Source organism: Coregonus lavaretus (genome assembly GCF_964263955.1).
Source record: "Coregonus lavaretus genome assembly, chromosome: 11".
NCBI classification, from domain to species: Eukaryota; Metazoa; Chordata; class Actinopteri; order Salmoniformes; family Salmonidae; genus Coregonus; species Coregonus lavaretus.
The window spans coordinates 54,293,208-54,316,828 of NC_139998.1; the positions used below are offsets into that span (position 1 = coordinate 54,293,208).

At 44.8% G+C, this 23,621-nt stretch overlaps 2 protein-coding genes across 6 annotated transcripts in view; one reads left to right on the forward strand and one right to left on the reverse strand.

Annotated features, from left to right (window-relative positions):
• Nucleotides 1-4,580, forward strand: part of LOC311137745 (E3 ubiquitin-protein ligase RNF13-like) — an 82,690-nt gene extending 78,110 nt beyond the window's left edge. For 3 of the 5 annotated variants that reach the window (XM_084172317.1, XM_084172318.1, XM_084172319.1), the window contains exon 10: nt 2,188-4,580. In XM_084172317.1, the coding sequence (XP_084028443.1) occupies nt 2,188-2,558 (371 nt within the window). In that variant the 3' untranslated portion in view covers nt 2,559-4,580. The remainder of the gene's footprint in view (nt 1-2,187) is intronic. The other 2 variants (XR_014613975.1, XR_014613976.1) reach the window with 1 other exon arrangement.
• Nucleotides 4,581-5,415: 835 nt separating this feature from the next.
• LOC311137812 (profilin-2-like) lies at nt 5,416-13,297 on the reverse strand. The gene is made up of 3 exons (XM_084172410.1): nt 12,996-13,297; nt 10,550-10,742; nt 5,416-7,303 (listed from the first exon to the last, which is right to left on the reverse strand). Exons 1-3 carry the CDS (start codon nt 13,122-13,124, stop codon nt 7,206-7,208), a joined length of 420 nt encoding a protein of 139 aa, XP_084028536.1. The 5' UTR covers nt 13,125-13,297; the 3' UTR covers nt 5,416-7,205.
• Between the last annotated feature and the right edge of the window lie 10,324 nt (nt 13,298-23,621).

The window sequence follows — 23,621 nt, forward strand, 5'->3', positions numbered from 1 at the left end:
CCTCTACCCCCACACACACACACAACAACCTACTGTCCTCTACCCCCCACACACCCAACAACCTACTGCCCTCTACCCCTCCCACACATAACAACATATTGCCCTGTACCCCCCACACACCCAAAAACCTATTGCCCTCTACCTCCCCCCCACACATTACCTACTGCCCTCTACCCCCCACACCCAACAACCTACTGCCCTCTACCCCCCACACACAACAACCTACTGCCCTCTACCCCCCCCACACAACAACCTACTGCCTTCTACCCCCACACCCAACAACCTACTGCCCTCTACCCCCCACACACACACACAACAACCTACTGCCCTCTACCCCCCCACCCAACAACCTACTGCCCTCTACCCCCACACACCCAAAAACCTACTGCCCCCTAACCCCCCACACATCCAACAACCTACTGCCCTCTACCCCCCACACACCCAACAACCTAATGCCCTCTACCCCCCACACACCCAACAACCTACTGCCCTCTACCCCCTCACACACCCCAAAACCTACTGCCCTCTACCCCCCCACACAACAACCTACTGCCCTCTACCCCCCCCCACCCAACAACCTACTGCCCTCTACCCCCCCACACACCCAAAAACCTACTGCCCTCTACCCCCCCACACACCCAAAAACCTACTGCCCTCTACCCCCCCACACACCCAAAAACCTACTGCCCTCTACCCCCCCCCACACCCAACAACCTACTGCCCTCTACCCCCCCACACACCCAAAAACCTACTGCCCTCAACCCCCCCCCCACACCCAACAACCTACTGCCCTCTACCCCCCACACACAACAACCTACTGCCCTCTACCCCCCCACACACCCAACAACCTAATGCCCTCTACCCCCCCACACCCAACAACCTACTGCCCTCTACCCCCCCACACCCAACAACCTACTGCCCTCTACCCCCCACACACACACCCAACAACCTACTGCCCTCTACCCCCCCCACACACCCAACAACCTACTGCCCTCTACCCCCCCACACACCCAACAACCTACTGCCCTCTACCCCCTCACACACCCAACAACCTACTGCCCTCTACCCCCCCACACACCCAACAACCTACTGCCCTCTACCCCCCACACACCCAACAACCTACTGCCCTCTACCCCCCCCACACCCAACAACCTACTGCCCTCTACCCCCTCACACACCCAACAACCTACTGCCCTCTACCCCCCCCCACACCCAACAACCTACTGCCCTCTACCCCCCCACCCAACAACCTACTGCCCTCTACCCCCTCACACACCCAACAACCTACTGCCCTCTACCCCCCCACACACCCAACAACCTACTGCCCTCTACCCCCCCACCCAACAACCTACTGCCCTCTACCCCCCCCCACACCCAACAACCTACTGCCCTCTACCCCCCCACCCAACAACCTACTGCCCTCTACCCCCTCACACACCCAACAACCTACTGCCCTCTACCCCCCACACACCCAACAACCTACTGCCCTCTACCCCCCACACACCCAACAACCTACTGCCCTCTACCCCCTCACACACCCAACAACCTACTGCCCTCTACCCCCTCACACACCCAAAAACCTACTGCCCTCTACCCCCCCACACACCCAACAACCTACTGCCCTCTACCCCACACCCAACAACCTACTGCCCTCTACCCCCCCACACACCCAAAAACCTACTGCCCTCTACCCCCCCCCCCCCCCCACACACACACACACACTCAACAACCTACTGCCCTCCAGCACCAACACACACACCCACTAGGTCATGTGAATGTGATATCTCAGTGGGAGCACCCCGTGCTGTTCCTGGAACCATGCCCGGCTTCTGCAACATCCCAGAAAATCATCCATTTGGCTCCAGCTCACTTTGCTGCTTCTAACATGAGGCTGGTCTGAGCTCTAAACTGCTTAGAAAACCACACTAGTTCCAGAACGTTGGGCGCTGCTCAGCTTTTCGGAACATTTTGAATATTAAGAGACCTTTTGCGTTAAAGAGAAGCAAATAATTAATGACTTATTGGGGGGGGGAAAGAAAATCAACAGATTTACATTTTAACTCAGGATTACCTTGTACTTTTACTTTTGATTTACAACCCTGGTGATCCGTATCCAGGGCAAAACACCTATATGATGCTGCCTGTGATTGATGACCTTGGGTCGTTTCCCCCTCTCCCTCTCTGTAGCTTACCACAGCAAGTGTGTGGACCCCTGGCTGACCAAGACCAAGAAGACGTGTCCTGTGTGCAAGCAGAAGGTGGTCCCCTCTGCAGGCGACTCCGACTCCGACTCGGAGGGCGACAGTGCGGGTGAGGAGAATGAGGTGTCGGAGAGCACCCCCCTGCTGCGCTCCCTGGCCTCCACCAGCGGCCACTCCTTCGGCACCATGTCGGGTGCCTCGCGCTCCGAGCCTGATCAGGAGTCCTCCGAGTACGAAGACACCAGCGACGACAGCGAGGAGGACGTCACCGTGGAGACGGTCACCGTGGAGACGGTGGTGGTGCAGCTGCAGGAGCCCCGTCCCGACGACCATGACACGCCTGATTGGTTGGCCTGAGTTGACGGACAGGTCGCCGGTTCCCCCGCCTCTCCCACCCCACTCGCCCTTCTGGCTTGCAGCAGCAGAGACTCACGCTGGAGGCGTGACCGAGACTGTGTGTGTTTAATTTTGACATCCCTGTTTAATAAAAAAAATCATTTTATCTCCCTGTACGTTTCGAATGCAAATCACCATAATAATCCTTTTGTTGTATTTTTAACCTGATTTACTGAGCAGTGTCTGGATGACAAGGAGAGTCATGGCGTGTTTTGGGCTAACCGACGTGGATTTCACAGGAACGTTTCCCTACAGTGGACTGTACTGTCCTCTGGTTAGTCAGTATGGCGTGGTAGTACACCAGTAAGGCGCTCAACACCAACTGTGAAGGAATGCGTTGTGTGTGTGTGTGTGTGTATATAATGTATAGATCACCATACCTAACATCTTAAAACATGATTTTGTAGCCTGCATATCGGTACGCCTCTGTATCAGAAGGTGAGGAAGCTAAAAAAATAAGTTCTAATATTGTATATATTCTTGCTGCTTGTATCGAAATATCTTCAAGTACTACGCAGCAGCCTTTTATAAATTGATTGAACTGACCTTTTCCATGTGACTGTATAGAAACGAGGCCATGGGAACAGGGTTTTGCCAATCGGGCTCTAGCCGGAGATAATGGGAGCCAGTCGCTCATCTCAGAGTACGATTTGGATGCGACTGATCTGGTACGTTGATATGCAAAGACAAAATGATACCAAACCGTTTGTGGCGCTGCGTTCAGCCAAAGGAAGTTGTTTGTTTGCCCAATGTAATGGGTTTCCCCTCCAGAAGTCATATGTAATACAAGCAGAATTGGTGGGGAGACTGTTCTGTTCGGATAATACCAACGTCTTCGCTGCTCTAGACGTACCAGAGAGATAATTTCCCTGAAATGCAAGACGTCATTGGTGGATAGGTCTTGCAACATGTATTTGGTGTCATATCATTTTAATACTGTAAGTAGGAAGTTCTACAAGTATACTGAACAAAAATATAAAACGCAACATGTAAAGTGTTGGTCCCATGTTTCATAAACTGAAATAAAAAAAATCCCAGATAGTTCATACGCACAAATTTGTTTACGTCCCTGTTAGTGAGCATTTCTCCTTTGCCAAGATAATCCATCCACTTGACAGGTGTGGCATATCAAGAAGCTGATTAAACATAATACTAATTACACATGTACCTTGTGCTGAGGACAATAAAAGGCTATTTCCTAATGTGCAGTTTTGTCATACAACACAATGCCACAGATGTCTCAAGTTTGAGGGAGCATGCAATTGGCATGCTGACTGCAGGAATGTCCACCAGAGTGGTTGACAGAGAATTTGTTAATTTATTTACCATAAGCTGCCTCCAATGTCGTTTTAGAGAATTTGGCAGTACGTCCAACCGACCTCACAACAGCAGACCACGTTGGCAGGTGGCTTAGTGGTTAAGAGCGTTGTGCCAGTAACCGAAAGGTTGCTGGTTCTAATCCCCGAGCGGACTAGGTGAAAAATCTGCCCTTCAGCAAGGCACTTAACCCTAATTGCTCATGTAAGTCGCTCTGGATAAGAGCGTCTGCTAAATGACTAAAAATGTGTAACCACGCCAGCCCAGGACCTCCACATCCGGCTTCTTCACCTGTGGGATTGTCTGAGTATTTCTGTCTGTAACAAAGCCCTTTTGTGGGGAAAAACTCATTCTGATTGGCTGGCCCCGGCTGCCAAGTGGATGGGCCTATGCCCTCTAAGGCTGCACCCTTGCCCAGTCATGTGAAATCCATAGATTAGGGCCTAATGAATGTATTTCAATTGACTGATTTCCTTATATGAACTATCTCAGTAAAATCTTTTAAATTGTTGCATGTTGCGTTTATATTTTTGTTCAGTATAAAGTGTTCGATGTTGATAAGTCATGTCGCCTTTCCTTTTTATTTGATATGTCTTGTAAATGTCTCTCACCCTTATCTGCATTCAATCTAATTTCACTTCAATAAAGTTTTATTTTGATGGTCAACCGAATGTTGATGCCTTCCATCCATTTCAGGAGTTCTGATTATGACACACCGCCTCAGTGATTTAATGTGTTCATTGTCATGAGCCCTGTTCATACCTGGTTCTAACTTGCATCCTTTGTCCCGATCTTGTCCACATTCTGATGGTGCCCACATTGACAATCAAAATACATTGCGATCAGATCCTGAACACCTCCAGAGGTAGTCCAACACACGTTGTCTGGACAGAGAAACCATTATCACTTCCACGTCGGCTTGAAAATCAGTTGTGTTGTGTCCAATTGATGCAGTTTCTTACATGAGAAATAGCCTGAACCGTTTTTTCCCCCTGATACTCGCCTTGTCTTGGTCTACACCCATTATGTTTCATTAAAATACAGCTTTAAGTCAAATCATGTGTCAAGGGTGGTCCTCTGTAGCTCAATTGGTAGAGCATGGCGCTTGTAACACCAGGGCAGTGGGTTCGATCCCCAGGACCACCCATACGTAAAAATGTATGCACACATGACTAAGTCGCTTTGGATAAAAGCATCTGCGAAATAGCATATTATATTATGTTGTTGCAGTGACACTCTTAAATTCCCAGTTTGGTTACTTCTACAGAAACCAAGATGTAACCAGATGGCAAATTAATAAATCAAGTCTACGATAGGATACTACAAAGAAATCAAAGGTTGCAATATATTGGGACCTTTCTGTACGGTGAAGAGGCACGTATTGAGCTCCAGTTACAGCCTTCTGAAACTGCTGCTGTGGCTCAAAAACCCTTTGAGCAGAGGTCCCCCAGAGAAGGGGGTAGAGTTCAACTTGAAAAACAAAGCACATACAATCAATCAATCTGGTTGGAAATCATTTATTTGATCTGTCTGTAAACAAAGGTGATAAATTGATTTATGGCATTTCTTGGTTTATGCATATGAAGTGTTAGGAGACTGTATCCCAGATGTAAGAAAAGGGGTGTTGGGAAAGAAATGAACAGAAATCAGCAAATAAAGACTTTTAATTAGTACACATCCCACAAGGCCTGAACATTGGAGCTGTTGCGAAAACACTCCTAAAAAAAGTGCCAATGAAATGACTCCTTCCTGGGCAGCAGTTAAAATCCATCACACAATAGCAACCGATGTTTCTACATTATGGCACAGGATACACAGGAATTGTATTCAAGATTCCACAAGACAATCAAAGTGTTTATTCCAACCAATCCCATCAAATTGTGTAATTTCTCCTTATTTTTTAAAGTTATTTTCAAATTGGACATTACAGTAAGTACCAAGCTTGAAAAGACAGTTTGATACCATATCTTAGTTGAACACCAGAGTACAAGGCCATTTCTTCCACAGTCATTTATTCACACAGCATGGGTTTAGAAATGCAGTAAATCATTTAATTTAAAAAAAGAAAAATCTAAAAAGGTTGACAAATTATGAGACTGCGATTTCCTCCACCGCAAACACTCCCCTTTTGCCTTCAGCAGAAAGATGTGGTTTTACATTAGCGTCGTTTTGCCTGAAAGATGAGGCTAGAAGTCATCCTTCACAATGACTTAAGAGCAATTGTATAAATACCCAAAAGATGCAACTAAAATTGGTCCTATGAAAAATGTCAAACTGGATGTTTTTGCTGGGATATCTACTGTCCAAAATGGCAGCCTTTCCCCCCCAAAAAAATAAAAAGAAATATATTACAGGAGCTGGCAAACAGTTTAAGCGCCTGAACCATTGTAATGATGGAATGTCCATGATGGGGTTCACGTAGTCAAGGAGGTCATGAAGAGGACAAGGAAGAGATTCTACCTGCATCAACAATGCCGATTTTGCCTTTTGACTCGATCAATACCAAAACTGATAGCCTGCCAGGACTGCATTGAAGCGCAACCCCCCCCCCCCCCCCCCCCCATCCCCCATCCGGTACAGAGTAGTGAGGCTGGGAGGCGGAGCTACAAGGGACTTTAGGGTGTAGTGGTTGGTTAATGGAGGAGTATTCCTTCCGTGTACTGATGTAGTGTCACCTACTATGGACAAACAGGAAGAGAAAGAGAGGGAAGGAAGGAGCTACAGACATTTGGCATGAGTTACGGGGGGGGGGGGGGGGGCAGAGGGAACAACAGTATTTCAGTAGGCTCTAAGATATGCATGCAGTTTCCCCACCCCAAAACATGCTCTAGAAAAGGAAGACCATGAGCTCGGTTACCGCTCAAGTGCTCCAAAAAGGCATCGGCTGCTCAAGGGTGTGAACGTCCGGGAACCATCATACGAAATCTCAGTTCATCAATTTAGGTTTCCTTCACTTTATTAGAGTTTTTTCACTGAGCATTGGCCAGAATGGTGCAGGTGTACATCTTATTATTTTAAATAATTTTTTTTTTTTTTTTTTTTTTTTAAGTACAGATTTGTCACAATGTCCTGTTAACAACATGCTCATCTTTAACTACGGTGCAACAGTGCTAGAATGGGATTGAGTACACAGTGTGAATGCATCAAGATGACTGGGGCAGAACAAGAGAAAGGGTGAATAAAATAAAACAAAAAGGGGGGGGGGGGGGACAATAGGAGGGGCTGGGGAGAAAAGTAGAACTGGAAGAGCGTGTTAAGGGTGAGCTGCTAGGTGGCTGGGCAGATGCTGCTTTAGTATCCAGACTTCCTCAGGTAGTCAGCCATTGTATACGCTTTCTTGTTGAGCTGTCCTCCATGGACACCTTCCTTTCCCATGACTAAAACCAACGCTGGAGTACAAGAAAAAAAAACAAGAACAGAAATGAACAGATGTGTTGGTGGGGGGGGGGGGGGGGGGTGGATAAGAAACCCCTTTTCCCCGTTAACTGTGGGGCTACATTGTTGAAGTCAGGGTCTTAACCATGTGACCCTGTACTGCTATTAACGCTTCCAGGACTCATTTAAAAATAGGACTGCTTGAAAAGGAAAAACTTAACAGCAATGTATTTTTCTTTCCTCTACCTCAACTCCTACACTTAGGCTAAGACTAAAACTAGAACCCCTCAAGTATTTTTGCCATTGAGTAATTATTCAATCCACCTCCATGGACACCTTTGCCCATTACAAGAACCAAGACTGAAAGAAAAAGAGAGCAGGGAAATTTAGAGAAAATGTGAAGTTGGGATATCTTAAAAATAAAAAAGTTTAAGAAACGGTCCAATCAAAAAACAAGCAGGAAGACAGGAAGAGCACCAGAGGACCCCCACCCATAGCCAATATGCAAGCATTCATTTTATTAAGGCTTGGCCTTGGACTGGGAGAAGAAAACATGCAAAGCGGTCACTACAATGATGCAATAGTGCGGACGATTCCAGAAATTACATTAGCATACAGTAAAATAACCTAACATTATCCATCCTACTCTTCCTGAACTAGTAAGTGGAACGTCTGAATCATCCCCTTATGTTAACAAAGTCCATAAATGGTGTATTTTACCCATTTGGAAGCCTTGACATTACTAACTGCCGTAAGCAACAGTTGAGCACAAATTGCTCCGTTTCTAAACTGGTGTAAAAAAAAGGCGGCAATGACAAATTCTGTAAATTAGAAATGAAAACCCCATGGTCTAAGCCTTTCTTCATCCTCTGCTTAGCTAACTGACAGCGTCTACATGGCATGCCAACACTAACACAATATACACATGCAGTGTCAGCATGCTTGCAGTACCACTCCTCAATACATACGAACAGCAGCATAATCCTTGACTGCCACTCTCTGGACTAGTCTTAACATGTGACGGGGAATAACTTGAACTGGACACCGAAGAGTTGCCAAGGTGCATCAATTACAGAGGGATGGATAGGGGATATGCATGCAATTCAAGAGCAATTCTATGAGGAGGAAGACCGAAACCAGAAGAGAAACGATTGCCCAGCGACAGAAAACCCTCCCACCTGTGTACTTCAAGTAGGGGGCGTTATGGACTTAAACCTGCTAGGGCCATTGGAGAATAGGGATAATCAAGGCTAAATGAACATTGGCCCAACTCAACTCACAGGCATATTGTTTTTCAAATGACCATCTCGCCTTCAATTGGACAGAAAAAACATGGCATTGGTGGATAGTTTGACTGGCTAGCAGTTAAAATCAGTGTCCCCCGAATCAGATCTGATACAAAACTAACACTTCTTTACAACTTTTGTACTTGATTTGCTTTCTTAACTTGAAAGAAGACTTGAAATTGAACACTCCCTCTAAATGTATCCCTCCCTGAACAAGTTAAAAAACGTTATACTGCATAAACCCCAACTCTTTCCTCACACATACAGTACCAGTCAAAAGTTTGGACACGCCTACTCATTCAAGGGTTTTTCCTTTATTTTTCTACATTGTATAATAATAGTGAAGACATCAAAACTATGAAAGAACACATATGGAATCATGTAGTAACCAAAAAAAGGTTAAACAAATCAAAATATATTTTATATTTGAGATTCTTCAAAAAGCCACCGTTTTCCTTGATGACAGTTTTGCACACTCTTGGCATTCTCTCAACCAGCTTCACCTGGAATGCTTTTCCAACAGTCTTGAAGGAGTTCCCACATATGCTGAGCACTTATTGGCTGCTTTTCCTTCACTCTGCGGTCCAACTCATCCCAAACCATCTCAAATTGGGTGGAGGTTGGGTGATTGTGTATCGCTGCAGAATACTGTGGTTAAGTGTGCCTTGAATTCTAAATAAATCACAGTGTCACCAGCAAAGCACCCCCACACCACCTCCTCCATGCTTCACGGTGGGAACCACACATGCGGAGATCATCCGTTCACCTGCTCTGCGTCTCAAAGACACGGCGGTTTGAACCAAAACTCAAATTTGGACTCATCAGACCAAAGGACAGACTTCCACCGGTCTAATGTCCATTGCTCGTGTTTCTTGGCCCAAGCAAGTCTCCTCTTATTATTGGTGTCCTTTAGTAGTGGTTTCTTTGCAGCAATTCGACCATGAAGGCCTGATTCACACAGTCTCCTCTGAACAGTTGATGTTGAGATGTGTCTGTGACTTGAACTCTGAAGCATTTATTTGGGCTGCAATTTCTGAGGCTGGTAACTAATTAACTTATCCTCTGCAGCAGAGGTAACTCTAGGTCTTCCTTTCCTGTGGCGGTCCTCATGAGAGCCAGTTTCATCATAGTGCTTGATGGTGTTTGCGACTGCACTTTAAGAAACTTTCAAAGTTTGAGATTTTCCACATTGACTGACCTTCATGTCTTAAAGTAATGGACTGTCGTTTCTCTTTGCTTATTTGAGCTGTTCTTGCCATTATATGGGCTTGGTCTTTGACCAAATAGGGCTATCTTCTGTATACCTTGTCAGAACACAACTGACCGTCTCAAACGCATTAAGGAGGAAAGAAATTCCATAAAACACCCGTTAATTGAAATGCATTCCAGGTGACTGCCTCATGAAGCTGCTTGAGAGAATGCCAAGAGTGTGCAAAGCTGTCATCAAGGTAAAGGGTGGCTATTTGAAGATTCTCAAATATAACATATATTTTGATTTGTTTAACCTTCTTTGGTTACTACATGATTCCATATGTGTTATTTCATAGTTTTGATGTCTTCACTAATATTCTACAAAAAAAAACCCTGGAATGAGTAGGTGTCTAAACTTTTGACTGGTACTGTAACAGTTGAGGTAATGCATTACACTTAGGTTCTGTGCTTAACATAATGGCGTCAATATATCAAGACTAAGTAAGCGTGCCCATTTCAATTGTATCATATACCCTTTTAATGCCCATCTAGGGACCGATGGAGCAAATTGGCATAAGCATAATGGTGATGATTTAATGTGTCATGCTTTTAATTGAATATGTCTCTTAAATAAATACACTATTTATATATGAGAGAGAGAGGGGGGGGGGGGGGGGAGGTGAATACCAGTATATTGTACATGCACAGCAAACTACAATTACAACCAAACTAAATCAATGCACTAGCCTACATACAGCAGTGAAGAAATGGGATGGACACTACCTTTCCCAGCTTTGCCTATGGAAACGTTGTATGTGGGCTCTCCTCCTTGACTCTTTGTCCTGATGTCCATCGTCCAGTCCCCGTCGGCGTGGAGGCTGTCTCTGATGACGGAGCACTTCTTTTGGCCTAGGGTCAACCCACCGCAGAAGAACGCTTCTCGGTCCTTTCCTACAATGACGTCGATTTCGTCAACCTACGGATCACCATGTAAAAGTTTGAAAGCCATCACATTTTCAAATGCAGAAAAAAAAAATATATATATATTTTTTGTCATTTAGCAGACCTTATCCAGAGCGACTTACAGTTAGTGAGTGCATACATTCTTTTTTATTTTTCATACTGGCCCCCCGTGGGAATCGAACCCACAACCCTGGCGTTGCAAACACCATGCTCTACCAACTGAGCTACATCCCTGCCGGCCATTCCCTCCCCTACCCTGGACGACGCTGGGCCAATTGTGCGCCGCCCCATGGGTCTCCCGGTCGCGGCCAGCTACGACAGAGCCTGGGTAGGGCTCTTACCCGATAAGTTAAGAGCCAAATGTGACAGCCTCATTTTCTCCAATACACTGTCTAAAACAGCAGGACTCCAAGCTAAATAAAAATTCAAAGTTCCTGAGAGCATTATTTGGCAGTCAAATGCAGTTTGGCTTCTTTTGAAATAAAATTGGGAAATGTTTTGAGTTGCTGTTGTCCAGTTCATTTCATAAGTATCGCAGTTCACATTTGTCCTACCAGACAGAAAGAAACATGTTGAAAAGTTGTTCAGGGTACCTTGTGTTAGGGATTGATACAGTATAACCATCTCACAGGACAGTGTGTCCATATTCCGCATGTGGCTTGTTGAATATTTATGGACTCTCAGTAGACTATACCTTGGCATAGCTAGTAGCTCTAGCTGGTCAAAAAACTAGATTTCACCGCTAATACTGCACTAACTGTTAGACTATGCTATCCCGTTCGTTTTGCATGCCTCTAAATTTGGGGGAAATCGAATTTTAGGAGATTAGACAAGCCCTGGCTAACGTTGTTAGCTAGCTAGCTGGCCGCCTCGTTTAAGTCAGTCTCTAAAACACTAGTTTAGCAGAAGCCCGAGCAACGCTGTCCACCAAGGCAGTACAGTAGGACAACTGACCGCTTTACAGCTTGCCTACAACCTGTAACATTTGACCATAAGCCTAACAGAGCAAGTGCCAACTCATTCATTTCACATCTATGAGAATAAGCCCAGGGTATCAAACAGCTAATGATTAACTGTCTAGCCATAGCTTAGCAAAGCGGCTAGCTAGAATACTGACAAGGAAGCAGCTCAATGAAAAATAACCCCCAAGACACACGGATATCGATGATAGAGGAGCCGGTGTGGTCTAATGTATCTTGCCGCAGTCCCATCCTAGCTAGAAAGATGGCTAACGTTTGGTAGCTAAAACATGTTTGTTATCGAGCTAGCATGTAGCAAACTATGAGCATGATGAAGATGCAAACACAATGGAAGAATTGCTCTGCACGCGCGTGAATTTAAATGCTGCAATCTGGGACAAGCAACCCTTGTTAAATAGTTCATTTCCATGCTTGATAGCTAACAAAATGGTGGGCTCATGAATGACCAGGAGTGATGCAATATGTTATCTTAATAAACGTGCAAGCTAATGGTGTGGTATTTTATTGTACAACGACCAATTTGCTTCGAACTGGTGCATATAAATTATGTTTCCATACGATTAATTGCGTAGACTGGAAGGGTAAAAAAAAATGAATGCAGGCAGTGGAGGCGCCATCTTGGGAAATTAGAAGGGGCGGCAGTATTGCTGCGAGGGCCCGATTCACAAATGCGTTTCCGAACTATGCGGAGTCTACAATTGTACATTTAACGTATGCATACAGCGCAATGATCCGCCAACTTTGCCTAATGATTTTCGAATCTGGATGACCGGACAGATTTTGTGCCATTTTTCGCTGCCACCGCCGTTCCTCCCAAAGCCCGCATTGCCGACTAGACATAACTGGAAACTGGTTTCAATTTAATATTTGTGGTAACAAGTTTCTGAACACACGCTTTAAATGCTTTATGTACGAGTTATCTAGCTGACGCCAAATAGCCTGGCTAATGTGTTGATAACTAGTTAAAATGTGTTAGTTAGCTGGTTAACGTTAACAGTAGCTAGTTAGATCACAACTACTTGAATGTAGTTGTGTTCCTAAACCTATTCACTGATATTTCTAATAACCATGTGAAAAGTCCTCATAGCTGTACCGAAGAACACCGGATACCATGTGTTAGTTAGGTCGCTAGCGTAACTAGCTAACACACACTGCCTGCCTTATCAATCCGTCTGGGGCTTTCCCTTTAGGCAGGGCCCAATTCCCATATTAAACGAACAGCCTAAAATGCCGGCATTTCCCTGGCTGGTAGATTAGTATTTTAGTTATTATTAAAATGTCCTTACCGTTATGTTAACAAATGTACCACCGGGAAACGATGCCCAGACATATTTGGCGTCTGTGTACCCAACAATGGCGGAGTCCTGGCAGCTGCCATCGGCCATCAGGTTATCCACGTAGCCTTGCCAGGACATACTTGCGTATTAGTTGAAATGTGGAAATATATATATTTTTTTAAATACGTGACAGGTAATCTGGAGCAACAGTGAGGGTTCTGTAAGATGTATTTTCGGTGATTCTGGAGTCTCCAACAATTCCCCAGCTCCGTCACGTCCCCGCTTTCTTCTGGGTATGGGCAGAGAAGAGAAGCCACACAGCAATCGGGCAGCGCTTGGGTGTAGTCCTTAAATAAATCACTCCGCGCAGTCGTTGTTAGGCTGAACTTTATAGCAAATCTTTGGTTGTCGCGGATGAATAAAATGAGCGTTCCAAATAATGATTTGTACGGGTGTGGTATCTATTTTACTTATTTGTCAATATGCTGCTAATTATTGTCGTTTGCAAGTCAATCTTATGTGGTATTTTACACAAGCAGTATGCCCCCTCTGACCAATGACAGACTTCATTTGTCATATGACATGCATGAATAGTCCTTCTTTTCCCGCCACGATGTCCTTTATGAATCAAAGCTTCAAAGTATCAGTCATTGGAATTTCTATTCAATTGTTGATATCATCATCAATGATCATTAGATTCTTGTGCGATAATTTGTCAGACATCTATGATTGAAAGCGTGCAATAGTCACATTTTATTTATTGTGTTACACTATATTCCTTCAGTTTACAATGTTACTTATTTTACAAGAAACAAGTCTGAGATCCAAAACTAGCCTATTTAGCTCCACTTTATAAGAAAATAGAGGTCGCCATATTTGGGGACATTTAATGCATGTGATTGAACTAGTATAAGTTCTTGTGGCAGGTCAGGCCAGTGTGACGCCTATCACAATAAACGTGGTGTACAGAATAAAGACACTTGTTGGTTACATATTAACTCGCTCAGGGTGTAACATATTGGAGTAGATGTCTATTCAGCAATCTGCATGATACAATAGATTTTCTGCTTTTTCTCAGAAGCTGTATTTAGCATGTAACAAAAAACAATCATATGAGAAAGTGGTAAACAGAGCAACCTCTTTCTAACCTGGTCCCAGATCTGTGTTCTATCATGTCAACTCCTTGTCTCTCATTGTCATGACAAGTTGATGATAGCACAAACAGATCTGGGAACAGGCTAACCTCTTTCCACATGTTCTCATCAACTTGCTCTCACAAAAAGAACATCATCTGGGAGTAGGCATCATTTTATTTCCTCAGAGAGGCAGAATGTGACCATTGTCTCTGGGCTTTTTTTTTTACCTAGGATGATTCATTCATCCCTTGGCCCTCTCTCTCTTTTGGCATTTCAGTAGTACTGTAACATAATTCCCACTGTAAGAATGGCTGAGTTATTACCCATGACTCTACCCCTGACCCGTTGTGGAATTCATCCAATCCAAACACTTTGCACCCTGACAATTTGCATGATATTGCCATGTTGGGACTATTTACTTCAGAGGTGTGGTTTGTTTTGCTGAGTTCAAAGTTCATACACTTTTCACAAAGGTTCTAAGTAATATGTTCAGGCAGGGAAGGTCAAAAAACAACTGGAGACGCTCCACTGAGTAAAGCGGGGATCTCCTGGCTAGAGGCAAAAGCCTTCTCACAGAAGAGAGTGAAGTGGAGACCCATGGTGGAAGCCCTATGCTCCCAAGGGGCTAAGAGGTTTAAGTAAGTATTCCTCATAAAAACCAGCATCTGTTATATAAATATACTTCCTTCTCTTACCTCCCAATTGAAATAACCATAGTTACCGTATGTGACTGTCTTTGTTTTTCCAGAAAGGTGCAGAGGAACATAGCAATATAGCATTAGTTTCTCTTAGTCCAGAATACCTGGAGTTTCACCTTGCCTTATCTGTGTGTTGTCAAATAGCTAACCCTAATCATAACCTTCTCCTAGCCTGCCAAGTTAATCATCCTAACCTTCTGCGTAAATTCTCCTAACCTGCTACGAAAAAGTAACTTTAGGTCGTAGCTGTACTCCCTCTAGTCAGAACCTCCAATCAGCTGACCACGTCCATATCCGTCCTATGTAGTTGATTTCCAGGCCAACCCTTGTTGTGTAGAGGTAGTTTGACCAACCAACTGAGTGAGTCAGTCAGCCAATGAGTCATAGACAGAAAGCTGATCCTTTTTTTTTTTTTTACTGAGGAAATAACTCAGCAATAGTAAACTGCTGGCAAGGCAATCCTGATATGGTCACTCACTAATATGTCACAGCACCCTTACAATAGTCCTATTGTATAGTACAGGGATGGGCAACTGGTGGCCCGCCCCCCCTTAAAATAAAGAAGGAAAAAAAGGTGCAATTTTGAAAATTGGTTGTGCATCAGCAGTTTTCCTCTTGTTATGTCAGTCACTGACAGTCACTCAATTAGCGCATGTTAGGTAACATTTTTAAGATTGGTAAGTTAGTCTAGCCAGCTACAGTATCTAAACTTGTAATAATCATGGTGAAATTACAGACCGGGGGGGGGGGGGCTCCCATTGCTTTTGTTAGTCACTCTCACTCAGATATCATATTCAAAACTGCAAACATTTCTCTCCACCCCATGGAAAAATTAGTGGAATTGCAGGAAATTAGTTATACAATTGCAAAATCTTCTCTCCGCTCCATGGCAAACTGTGTAGAATTGCAGCTAACTTGCTTTAAAACTGCAATATTTTCTCTACACCCCATGGCAAAATGTGTAGAATCGCAGGAAATTAACTCTAAAGCTTAAATGTTTTCTCTGCACTGTCAAGAAAAGGGCCACTAAAGTGTTTTGCTTGCAAGGGGGGGGGGGGGGGGCAACAAAATGTAACTTAGGGCCCCTAAAAGGCTAGAACCGGCTCTGACTTCATGTGTGGTTATGGATGTGGGTACGCAGATCCGCGAGCAACTGCGGTCCCTCATGATGAGCTCAGATTTTTTTTGTGGCCCCCACCCTCATCAAAGTCGCCCATCCCTGCTTCTGTTACTGTCACAGCTTCTCGGCTCGGGAAGCTCATCGACTCTGTCATTCACTGGTGTTCACTAATAACCTGAGCATCAACCCACTACTGATAACCTGAGCATCAACCCACTACTAATAACATGAGCATCAACCCACTACTAATAACATGAGTATCAACCCACTACTAATAACATGAGTATCAACCCACTACTCTGTCATGAACGGATGGACCCACCCTTACTCCACACCAAGACAGGACCAAATATAGAGGCTGATACTGTATATGAGACTAGAGGAACAACAGTGATATATGGGACTAGAGGAACAACAGTGATATATTGGACTAGGGGAACAACAGTGGTTAGTTCCCTAAAGATGACCCAGAGAGAGAGAGATAGAGATTACTAGAAATCTTAACCGTTCCAAGACCCCCTGCTGTCATTCAACAGTGTGGGGTCTGTCAAATCTTTGGCTGATTTGGGTAATCCCTATAATCTGGGAGGTCTTGTATTTCCCATTTGTGCGAATAGTGGGGAAGAGTATCTAAATTAAAAACAAATTAGGTTACCCCATAATTAGTTTGTTCACTCATTATTTTGAGTGGCATGTCCCCCTCCCCAAAAACAAATAAGGAGATTGCATTCATATTATTGGTGGTGGTAACATGTCATTTAATGAAACAAAATGAAACTGGTGAAACTAGATAATTCAGGTGGGATTTATTTAGCTGGATTCATACACTGAGTGTACAAAACATTAAGGACACCTGCTCTTTCCATGACATAGACTGACCTGGTGAATCCAGGTGAAAGCTATAATCCCCTATTGATGTGACTTGTTAAATTCACTTCAATCAATGTTGATGAAGGGGAGGAGACAGGATAAAGAAGGATTTTTAAGCCTTGAGACAATTGAGACATGGATGGATTGTGTATGTATGCCATTCAGAGGGTGAATGTTGTGAAACCCAGTGAGCACGAAATATAAAAATAAATAAAAGCGTATTCAATCTTTTTAATGTCTTGTGCTCATAGGGCACACAGAGCACTAATGGGTTATGGGTAAGTGTGTACACTCTAAATATAGAGAGATGTGATTTTAATATATCACTATCACAGGAGGTTGGTGGTACCTTAATTGGAGAGGACGAGCTTGTGGTAATGTCTGGAGCGGAATCAGTGGAATGGTATCAAATACATCAAACACATGGTTTCCATGGTTTCCATGTGTTTGATGCCATTCCATTCACTCCGTTCCAGCCATTATTATGGCCGCCCTCCACTCAGTGGCCTCCACTGATGTAAACAGTTTCACATTCTATTCTATTCTATTCTACAAGCCCCAAGAGATTAAAAGCTCAGAATTACTCCGTTTCCATGTTTTCTCCTTTCTGCCGGCATAAACACATCGCTGAACCCAGCTTTCCTTATCGACATTTCAAAGGCGACATTAATAAATGAAGGAATGTGTCTGTCCAACCCTTTTACACAGTAATCTCACGGCACTTTAACTGGGGAAGACAGGCTCATAGTAATGGCTGGATCGGCATAAATGGAATGGTCTCAAACACCTAGTTTCCATGTATTTGATACCATTCCATTAACTTCATTCCAATGCCGTCCTCCCCTCACTTACTTCCTCCGCACCCATTGTTTCACACCCATGAAATGGTGTTTTTTATTCAATTTATTTAGCTGACTTAATAGACGGCACCTCGCCTATCGCAGAACAATGTGTTGACTTGGCCTTGAGACAAGGTAACGGAGTGAATGACTGGAATAGACTGGAAGCTAGAGGAATTTCAAAAGGTATTTGTCTTCCCTGTGCTCCGGAGAGGTCTGAGTGGTGTGCTGCATGATTTTAGACATCAAGTCTTTCCAGAGGGGCTATCATTCAAGAGGAATGGTGACGTTAGCCATGGTTGTTTTTCCTTGAGCTGTACCAGCGCAGCGCATAAAAAAATGGAGGAGCAGCAGGTAGAGAAGATGGGAGAATTGGTGCTGTTTTCATCCTCAACTCTCCTGACCCCCTGTCACACCCACTGAGTTGGTGCTGTTTTCATCCTCAACACTCCTGACCCCCTGTCACACCCACTGAGTTGGTGCTGTTTTCATCCTCAACTCTCCTGACCCCCTGTCACACCCACTGAGTTGGTGCTGTTTTCATCCTCAACTCTCCTGACCCCCTGTCACACCCACTGAGTTGGTGCTGTTTTCATCCTCAACTCTCCTGACCCCCTGTCACACCCACTGAGTTGGTGCTGTTTTCATCCTCAACTCTCCTGACCCCCTGTCACACCCACTGAGTTGGTGCTGTTTTCATCCTCAACTCTCCTGACCCCCTGTCACACCCACTGAGTTGGTGCTGTTTTCATCCTCAACACTCCTGACCCCCTGTCACACCCATTGAGAATCAATACAACAGCACACAGCTAATTGTTGATCAATGCAACAAGTAAAACGTAAAATCCTTAGAGATCTTGCTTTTCAGGAAACCATATTCTCATAACAGGCATGTCATGTAGACTGTTTCTCCCTAGCTGGCCTGCTGAAAAATACAGCATAGACCAGTCTACATTTCAAGCTGGTCCATGCTGGTCTATGTTAGTCAAGCTGGTCTTACCAGCATGGTCTAGCTGGTTAGGCTGGCCGACCAGCTGGTGATGCTGGGGACCATTTCAATTCAAATCAAATAAAATGTTATTTGTCACATACACGTGTTTAGCAGATGTTATTGCGTGTGTAGCGAAATGCTTGTGCTTCTAGCTCCGACAGTGCAGTAATATCTAAAAAGTAATATCTAACAATTTCACAACATATACCCAATACACACAAATCTAGTAAGGAATGGAATTTAAGAATATATACATATATGGACAAGCAATGACAGAATGGCATGGACTAAGATACAGTAGAATATTATAGAATAGAATACAGTATATACATATGAGATGAGTAGTGCAAGATATGTAAACATTATTAAAGTGACTAGTGTTCCATTTCTTAAAGTGGCCAGTGATTTCAATAGGCAGCAGCAGCCTCTAATGTGCTAGTGATGGCTGTTTAACAGTCTGATGGGCTGGAGATAGAAGCTGTTTTTCATTCTCTCTGTCCCAGCTTTGATGCACCTGTACTGACCTCGCCTTCTGGATGATAGCGGGGTGAACAGGCAGTGGCTCAGGTGGTTGATGTCCTTGATGATATTTTTGGCCTTCCTGTGACATCGGGTGATGTAGGTGTCTTGGAGAGCGGGTAGTTTGCCCCCGGTAATGTGTTCGGCAGACCGCACCACCCTCTGGAGAGCCCTGCGGTTGCAGGCGGTGCAGTTGCCGTACCAGGCGGTGATACAGCCCGACAGGATGCTCTCAATTGTGTATCTGTAAAAGTTTGTGAGGGTTTTAGGTGCCAAGCCAAATTTCTTCAGCATCCTGAGGTTGAAGAGGCTCTGTTGTGCCTTCTTCACCACACTGTCTGCGTTGGTGGACCATTTCAGTTTGTCAGTGATGTGTACGCCAAGGAACTTGAAGTTTTCCACCTTCTCCACTGCAGTCCCGTTGATGTGGATAGAGGGGTGCACCCTCTGCTGTTTCCTGAAGTCCACGATCATCTCCTTTGTTTTGTGACGTTGAGTGAGAGGTTATTTTCCTGACACCATACTCCCAGAGCCCTCACCTCCTCCCTGTAGGCTGTCTCGTCATTGTTGGTAATCAAGCCTATTACTGTTGTGTCGTTTGCAAACTTGATGATTGAGTTGGAGGCGTGTTTGGCCACGCAGTCATGGGTGAACAGGGAGTACAGGAGGGGGCTGAGCACGCACCCTTGTGGGGCCCCAGTGTTGAGGATCAGCCAAGTGTTACTTGCAGGCCTGATGTCGCCACTCTATTAGGGAAAAACTAGGCCCTCCAAGTAAGGCCTTATGATATACAGGTAACTGCCAAAATAAAGGAAACACAAGTAAATGAGGACTACAAAATATATTAAAAGCACGTGCTTACACACAGGTGTGGTTCCTGAGTTAATTAAGCAATTAACATCCCATCATACTTAGAGTCATGTATACGAATGCCCAGTTGCCCATTAATTTGGCTACCATGGCTAGAAGAAGAGATCTCAGTGACTTTGTGTGTGTGTGTGTGTGTGTGTGTGTGTGTGTGTGTGTGTGTGTGTGTGTGTGTGTGTGTGTCTGTCTTTCTCAGTCACCAAATCTCAACACTTATGGGAGATTCTGGAAGCGGCGCCTGAGACAGCATTTTCCATTACCATCAACAAAACACCAACTGATGGAATTCCTGTTGGAAGAGTGATGTTGCAAGCTGTTCTGGCGGCTCATCATGGCCAAACACATGGCCACTATGTTGATGTTTACTTTATTCTGACAGTTACCTGTGTGTAATGTACTGTCTTAAATAATTAAGCACTTTGATGCTGGTTTTGCTGGTGACCAACATATACTGGTACACTGGTGACCAACTTATGCTGGTATGCTGGTCAACAGTGTCCAAAACACAGCGAAAGCTGGTCACCAGCAAAAACACAGCGAAGGCTGGTGACCAGCAAAAAACACAGCCAAGGCTGGTGACCAGCATGACTAGCCTATGCTGGTCTATGCTGTTTTTTTTCAGCAGGGTGGACAAGGTATGTGTAATTTGCAGTAAAACATGAAGAAAATACCACCCTATGTAAACAGTGCTCTCTTTCTCTCTCTCTATCGCTCTCTCTTTTTCTCTCTCTCTCTCTCTTATACATACTCTCCCTCCCCCTCTTCCTTCCACACTATATGACAGAAAAGTTCACTCCCACCTTCTGCACCACCACTCACACTAATCACACGAATCCTAACCCTCACACTAATCAAACAGGTCATGATGAATCAAAGGAAGTCCATCCTCACTTGCCAATCAAATGAGTGAAATCCACATGCGTTACAAATCCCAGCATGTTCAGTAGCGACCCATTCAATAAGACAGTCTGTTCATTGGTCACCCATTCGCCCACAACCCCCACCCTCCGTGGAGAGTGGATCAACACAACCATTGAGGCAGCTCATGACTGCAACGCGTGAGTGTCTCACACATGCCCACATGCATGCACGCCAAACATACACTCACGCACACACGCTGGACATGGCTGCTCCAAGGCCTTTGGATTCACTTGTGGCATGGTGGGCTCATACCATGTGTCCCTGCCAGAAGAAAGCCCCCCCCCCCCCTGTCACCCCCACAGCAGGCCAGGGCAAACCGAGGGGGGGATATGACAGAGCCATGCTGTGCTCCACCACTTCTGCCCATCTGCAGCCATAAACCAGTTCAGAGGACAGCTGCAGCCGACTGTGCCCCCGAGAGTCAGCCTCCCGCCCCTGGACCGCGCTCACAGAATCCTCCCTTCACACCCCCTCTCCAGGGGGACCCTCCTCCCTCCGAGTCCCAGCCGCCACGCAACTGATGCTCACTGTCCCTTAACCAGCGGCAAGCCACCAACAGACCATTAACTCATTCAGAACAACCACTCAGTTACATATCTGTCAGTCTCCACATAACTTAGATGGAGATGGATTATAGATAGATACACTCATTGGCTTTGTGGAAGCATGGTATTAATGTATTATGCCCAGTGCAGATAGTTATACATAGTCTTTCTACATGGAAGGATGGTATTATAATGTGCAGTCTGGTATAATAGTCAACTGTTCTGGTGACTGAATGGAAGTGATTCATCTGAAGGAGAACTGGAGTCTTGTCCTTGGAAAGAGACATTTGCATGAGGAGTAATACATTCAGAAGAGTCTTGGCCCTTGGGGATTGGGCCTTGGGGATTGGGGATTGGGCCTTGGGGATTGGGCCGTTGGGATTGGGCCGTTGGGATTGGGCCGTTGGGATTGGGCCTTGGGGATTGGGGCGTTGGGATTGGGGCGTTGGGATTGGGCCATTGGGATTGGGCCTTGGGGATAGGGCCTTGGGGATTGGGCCGTTGGGATTGGGCCGTTGGGATTGGGCCTTGGGGATAGGGCCTTGGGGATAGGGCCTTGGGGATAGGGCCTTGGGGATTGGGCCTTGGGGATGGGGCCTTGGGGATTGGGCCAGACGGGTCAGACCAAGGCGCAGCGTGATATACGTACATGTTTATTTAACTTAATAAACACTCGACAAAACAAGAAACGAAACGAAACGTGAAGTCCAAGGTAGCACACACAACACACCTTAACCGGAACAAGATCCCACGACACACTAGTGCCAATAGGCTGCCTAAGTATGATCCCCAATCAGAGACAACGAGCGACAGCTGCCTCTGATTGGGAACCACACCGGCCAACATAGATATACACCTACTGGAAAAACAACATAGAACATACACAACAAAGAATATACACACCCTGACTCAACATCTAAGAGTCCCCTGAGTCAGGGCGTGACACCTAGTCACTTTACCCTGCCTTAATGTACATATCTACCTCAAATACCTTATTATTATATATCCTGATGCCTAGTCACTTTAACCTGCCTTCATGTACATATCTACCTCAAATACCTTATTATTATCTATCCTGATGCCTAGTCACTTTACCCTGCCTTCATGTACATATCTACCTCAAATACCTTATTATTATCTATCCTGATGCCTAGTCACTTTAACCTGCCTTCATGTACATATCTACCTCAAATACCTTATTATTATCTATCCTGATGCCTAGTCACTTTACCCTGCCTTCATTTACATATCTACCTCAAATACCTTATTATTATCTATCCTGATGCCTAGTCACTTTACCCTGCCTTCATGTACATGTCTACCTCAAATACCTTATTATTATCTATCCTGATGCCTAGTCACTTTACCTTGCCTTCATGTACATATATACAGTGAGGGAAAAAATTATTTGATCCCCTGCTGATTTTGTACGTTTGCCCACTGACAAAGAAATGATCAGTCTATAATTTTAATTTGAACAGTGAGAGACAGAATAACAACAAAAAAATCCAGAAAAACGCATGTCAAAAATGTTATAAATTGATTTGCATTTTAATGAGGGAAATAAATATTTGACCCCCTCTCAATCAGAAAGATTTTTGGCTCCCAGGTGTCTTTTATACAGGTAACGAGCTGAGATTAGGAGCACACTCTTAAAGGGAGTGCTCCTAATCTCAGTTTGTTACCTGTATAAAAGACACCTGTCCACAGAATCAATCAATCAATCAGATTCCAAACTCTCCACCATGGCCAAGACCAAAGAGCTCTCCAAGGATGTCAGGGACAAGATTGTAGACCTACACAAGGCTGGAATGGGCTACAAGACCATCGCCAAGCAGCTTGGTGAGAAGGTGACAACAGTTGGTGCGATTATTCGCAAATGGAAGGAACACAAAATAACTATCAATCTCCCTCGGCCTGGGGCTCCATGCAAGATCTCACCTCGTGGAGTTGCAATGATCATGAGAACGGTGAGGAATCAGCCCAGAACTACACGGGAGGATCTTGTCAATGATCTCAAGGCAGCTGGGACCATAGTCACAAAGAAAACAATTGGTAACACACTACGCCGTGAAGGACTGAAATCCTGCAGCACCAACAAGGTCCACCCTGCTCAAGAAAGGCCATAT

What these genes read in the sequence shown, in the direction of transcription:
- LOC311137812 (XM_084172410.1), bottom strand. Translation starts at nt 13,124, where the DNA reads ATGTCCTGGCAAGGCTACGTGGATAACCTGATGGCCGATGGCAGCTGC. An exon ending in GTACATTTGTTAACATAACG is followed by an intron (nt 10,743 to 12,995) that starts GTAAGGACATTT and finishes GGTGATCCGTAG; the next exon opens with GTTGACGAAATCGACGTCAT. An exon ending in CATAGGCAAAGCTGGGAAAG is followed by an intron (nt 7,304 to 10,549) that starts GTAGTGTCCATC and finishes CTTGTACTCCAG; the next exon opens with CGTTGGTTTTAGTCATGGGA.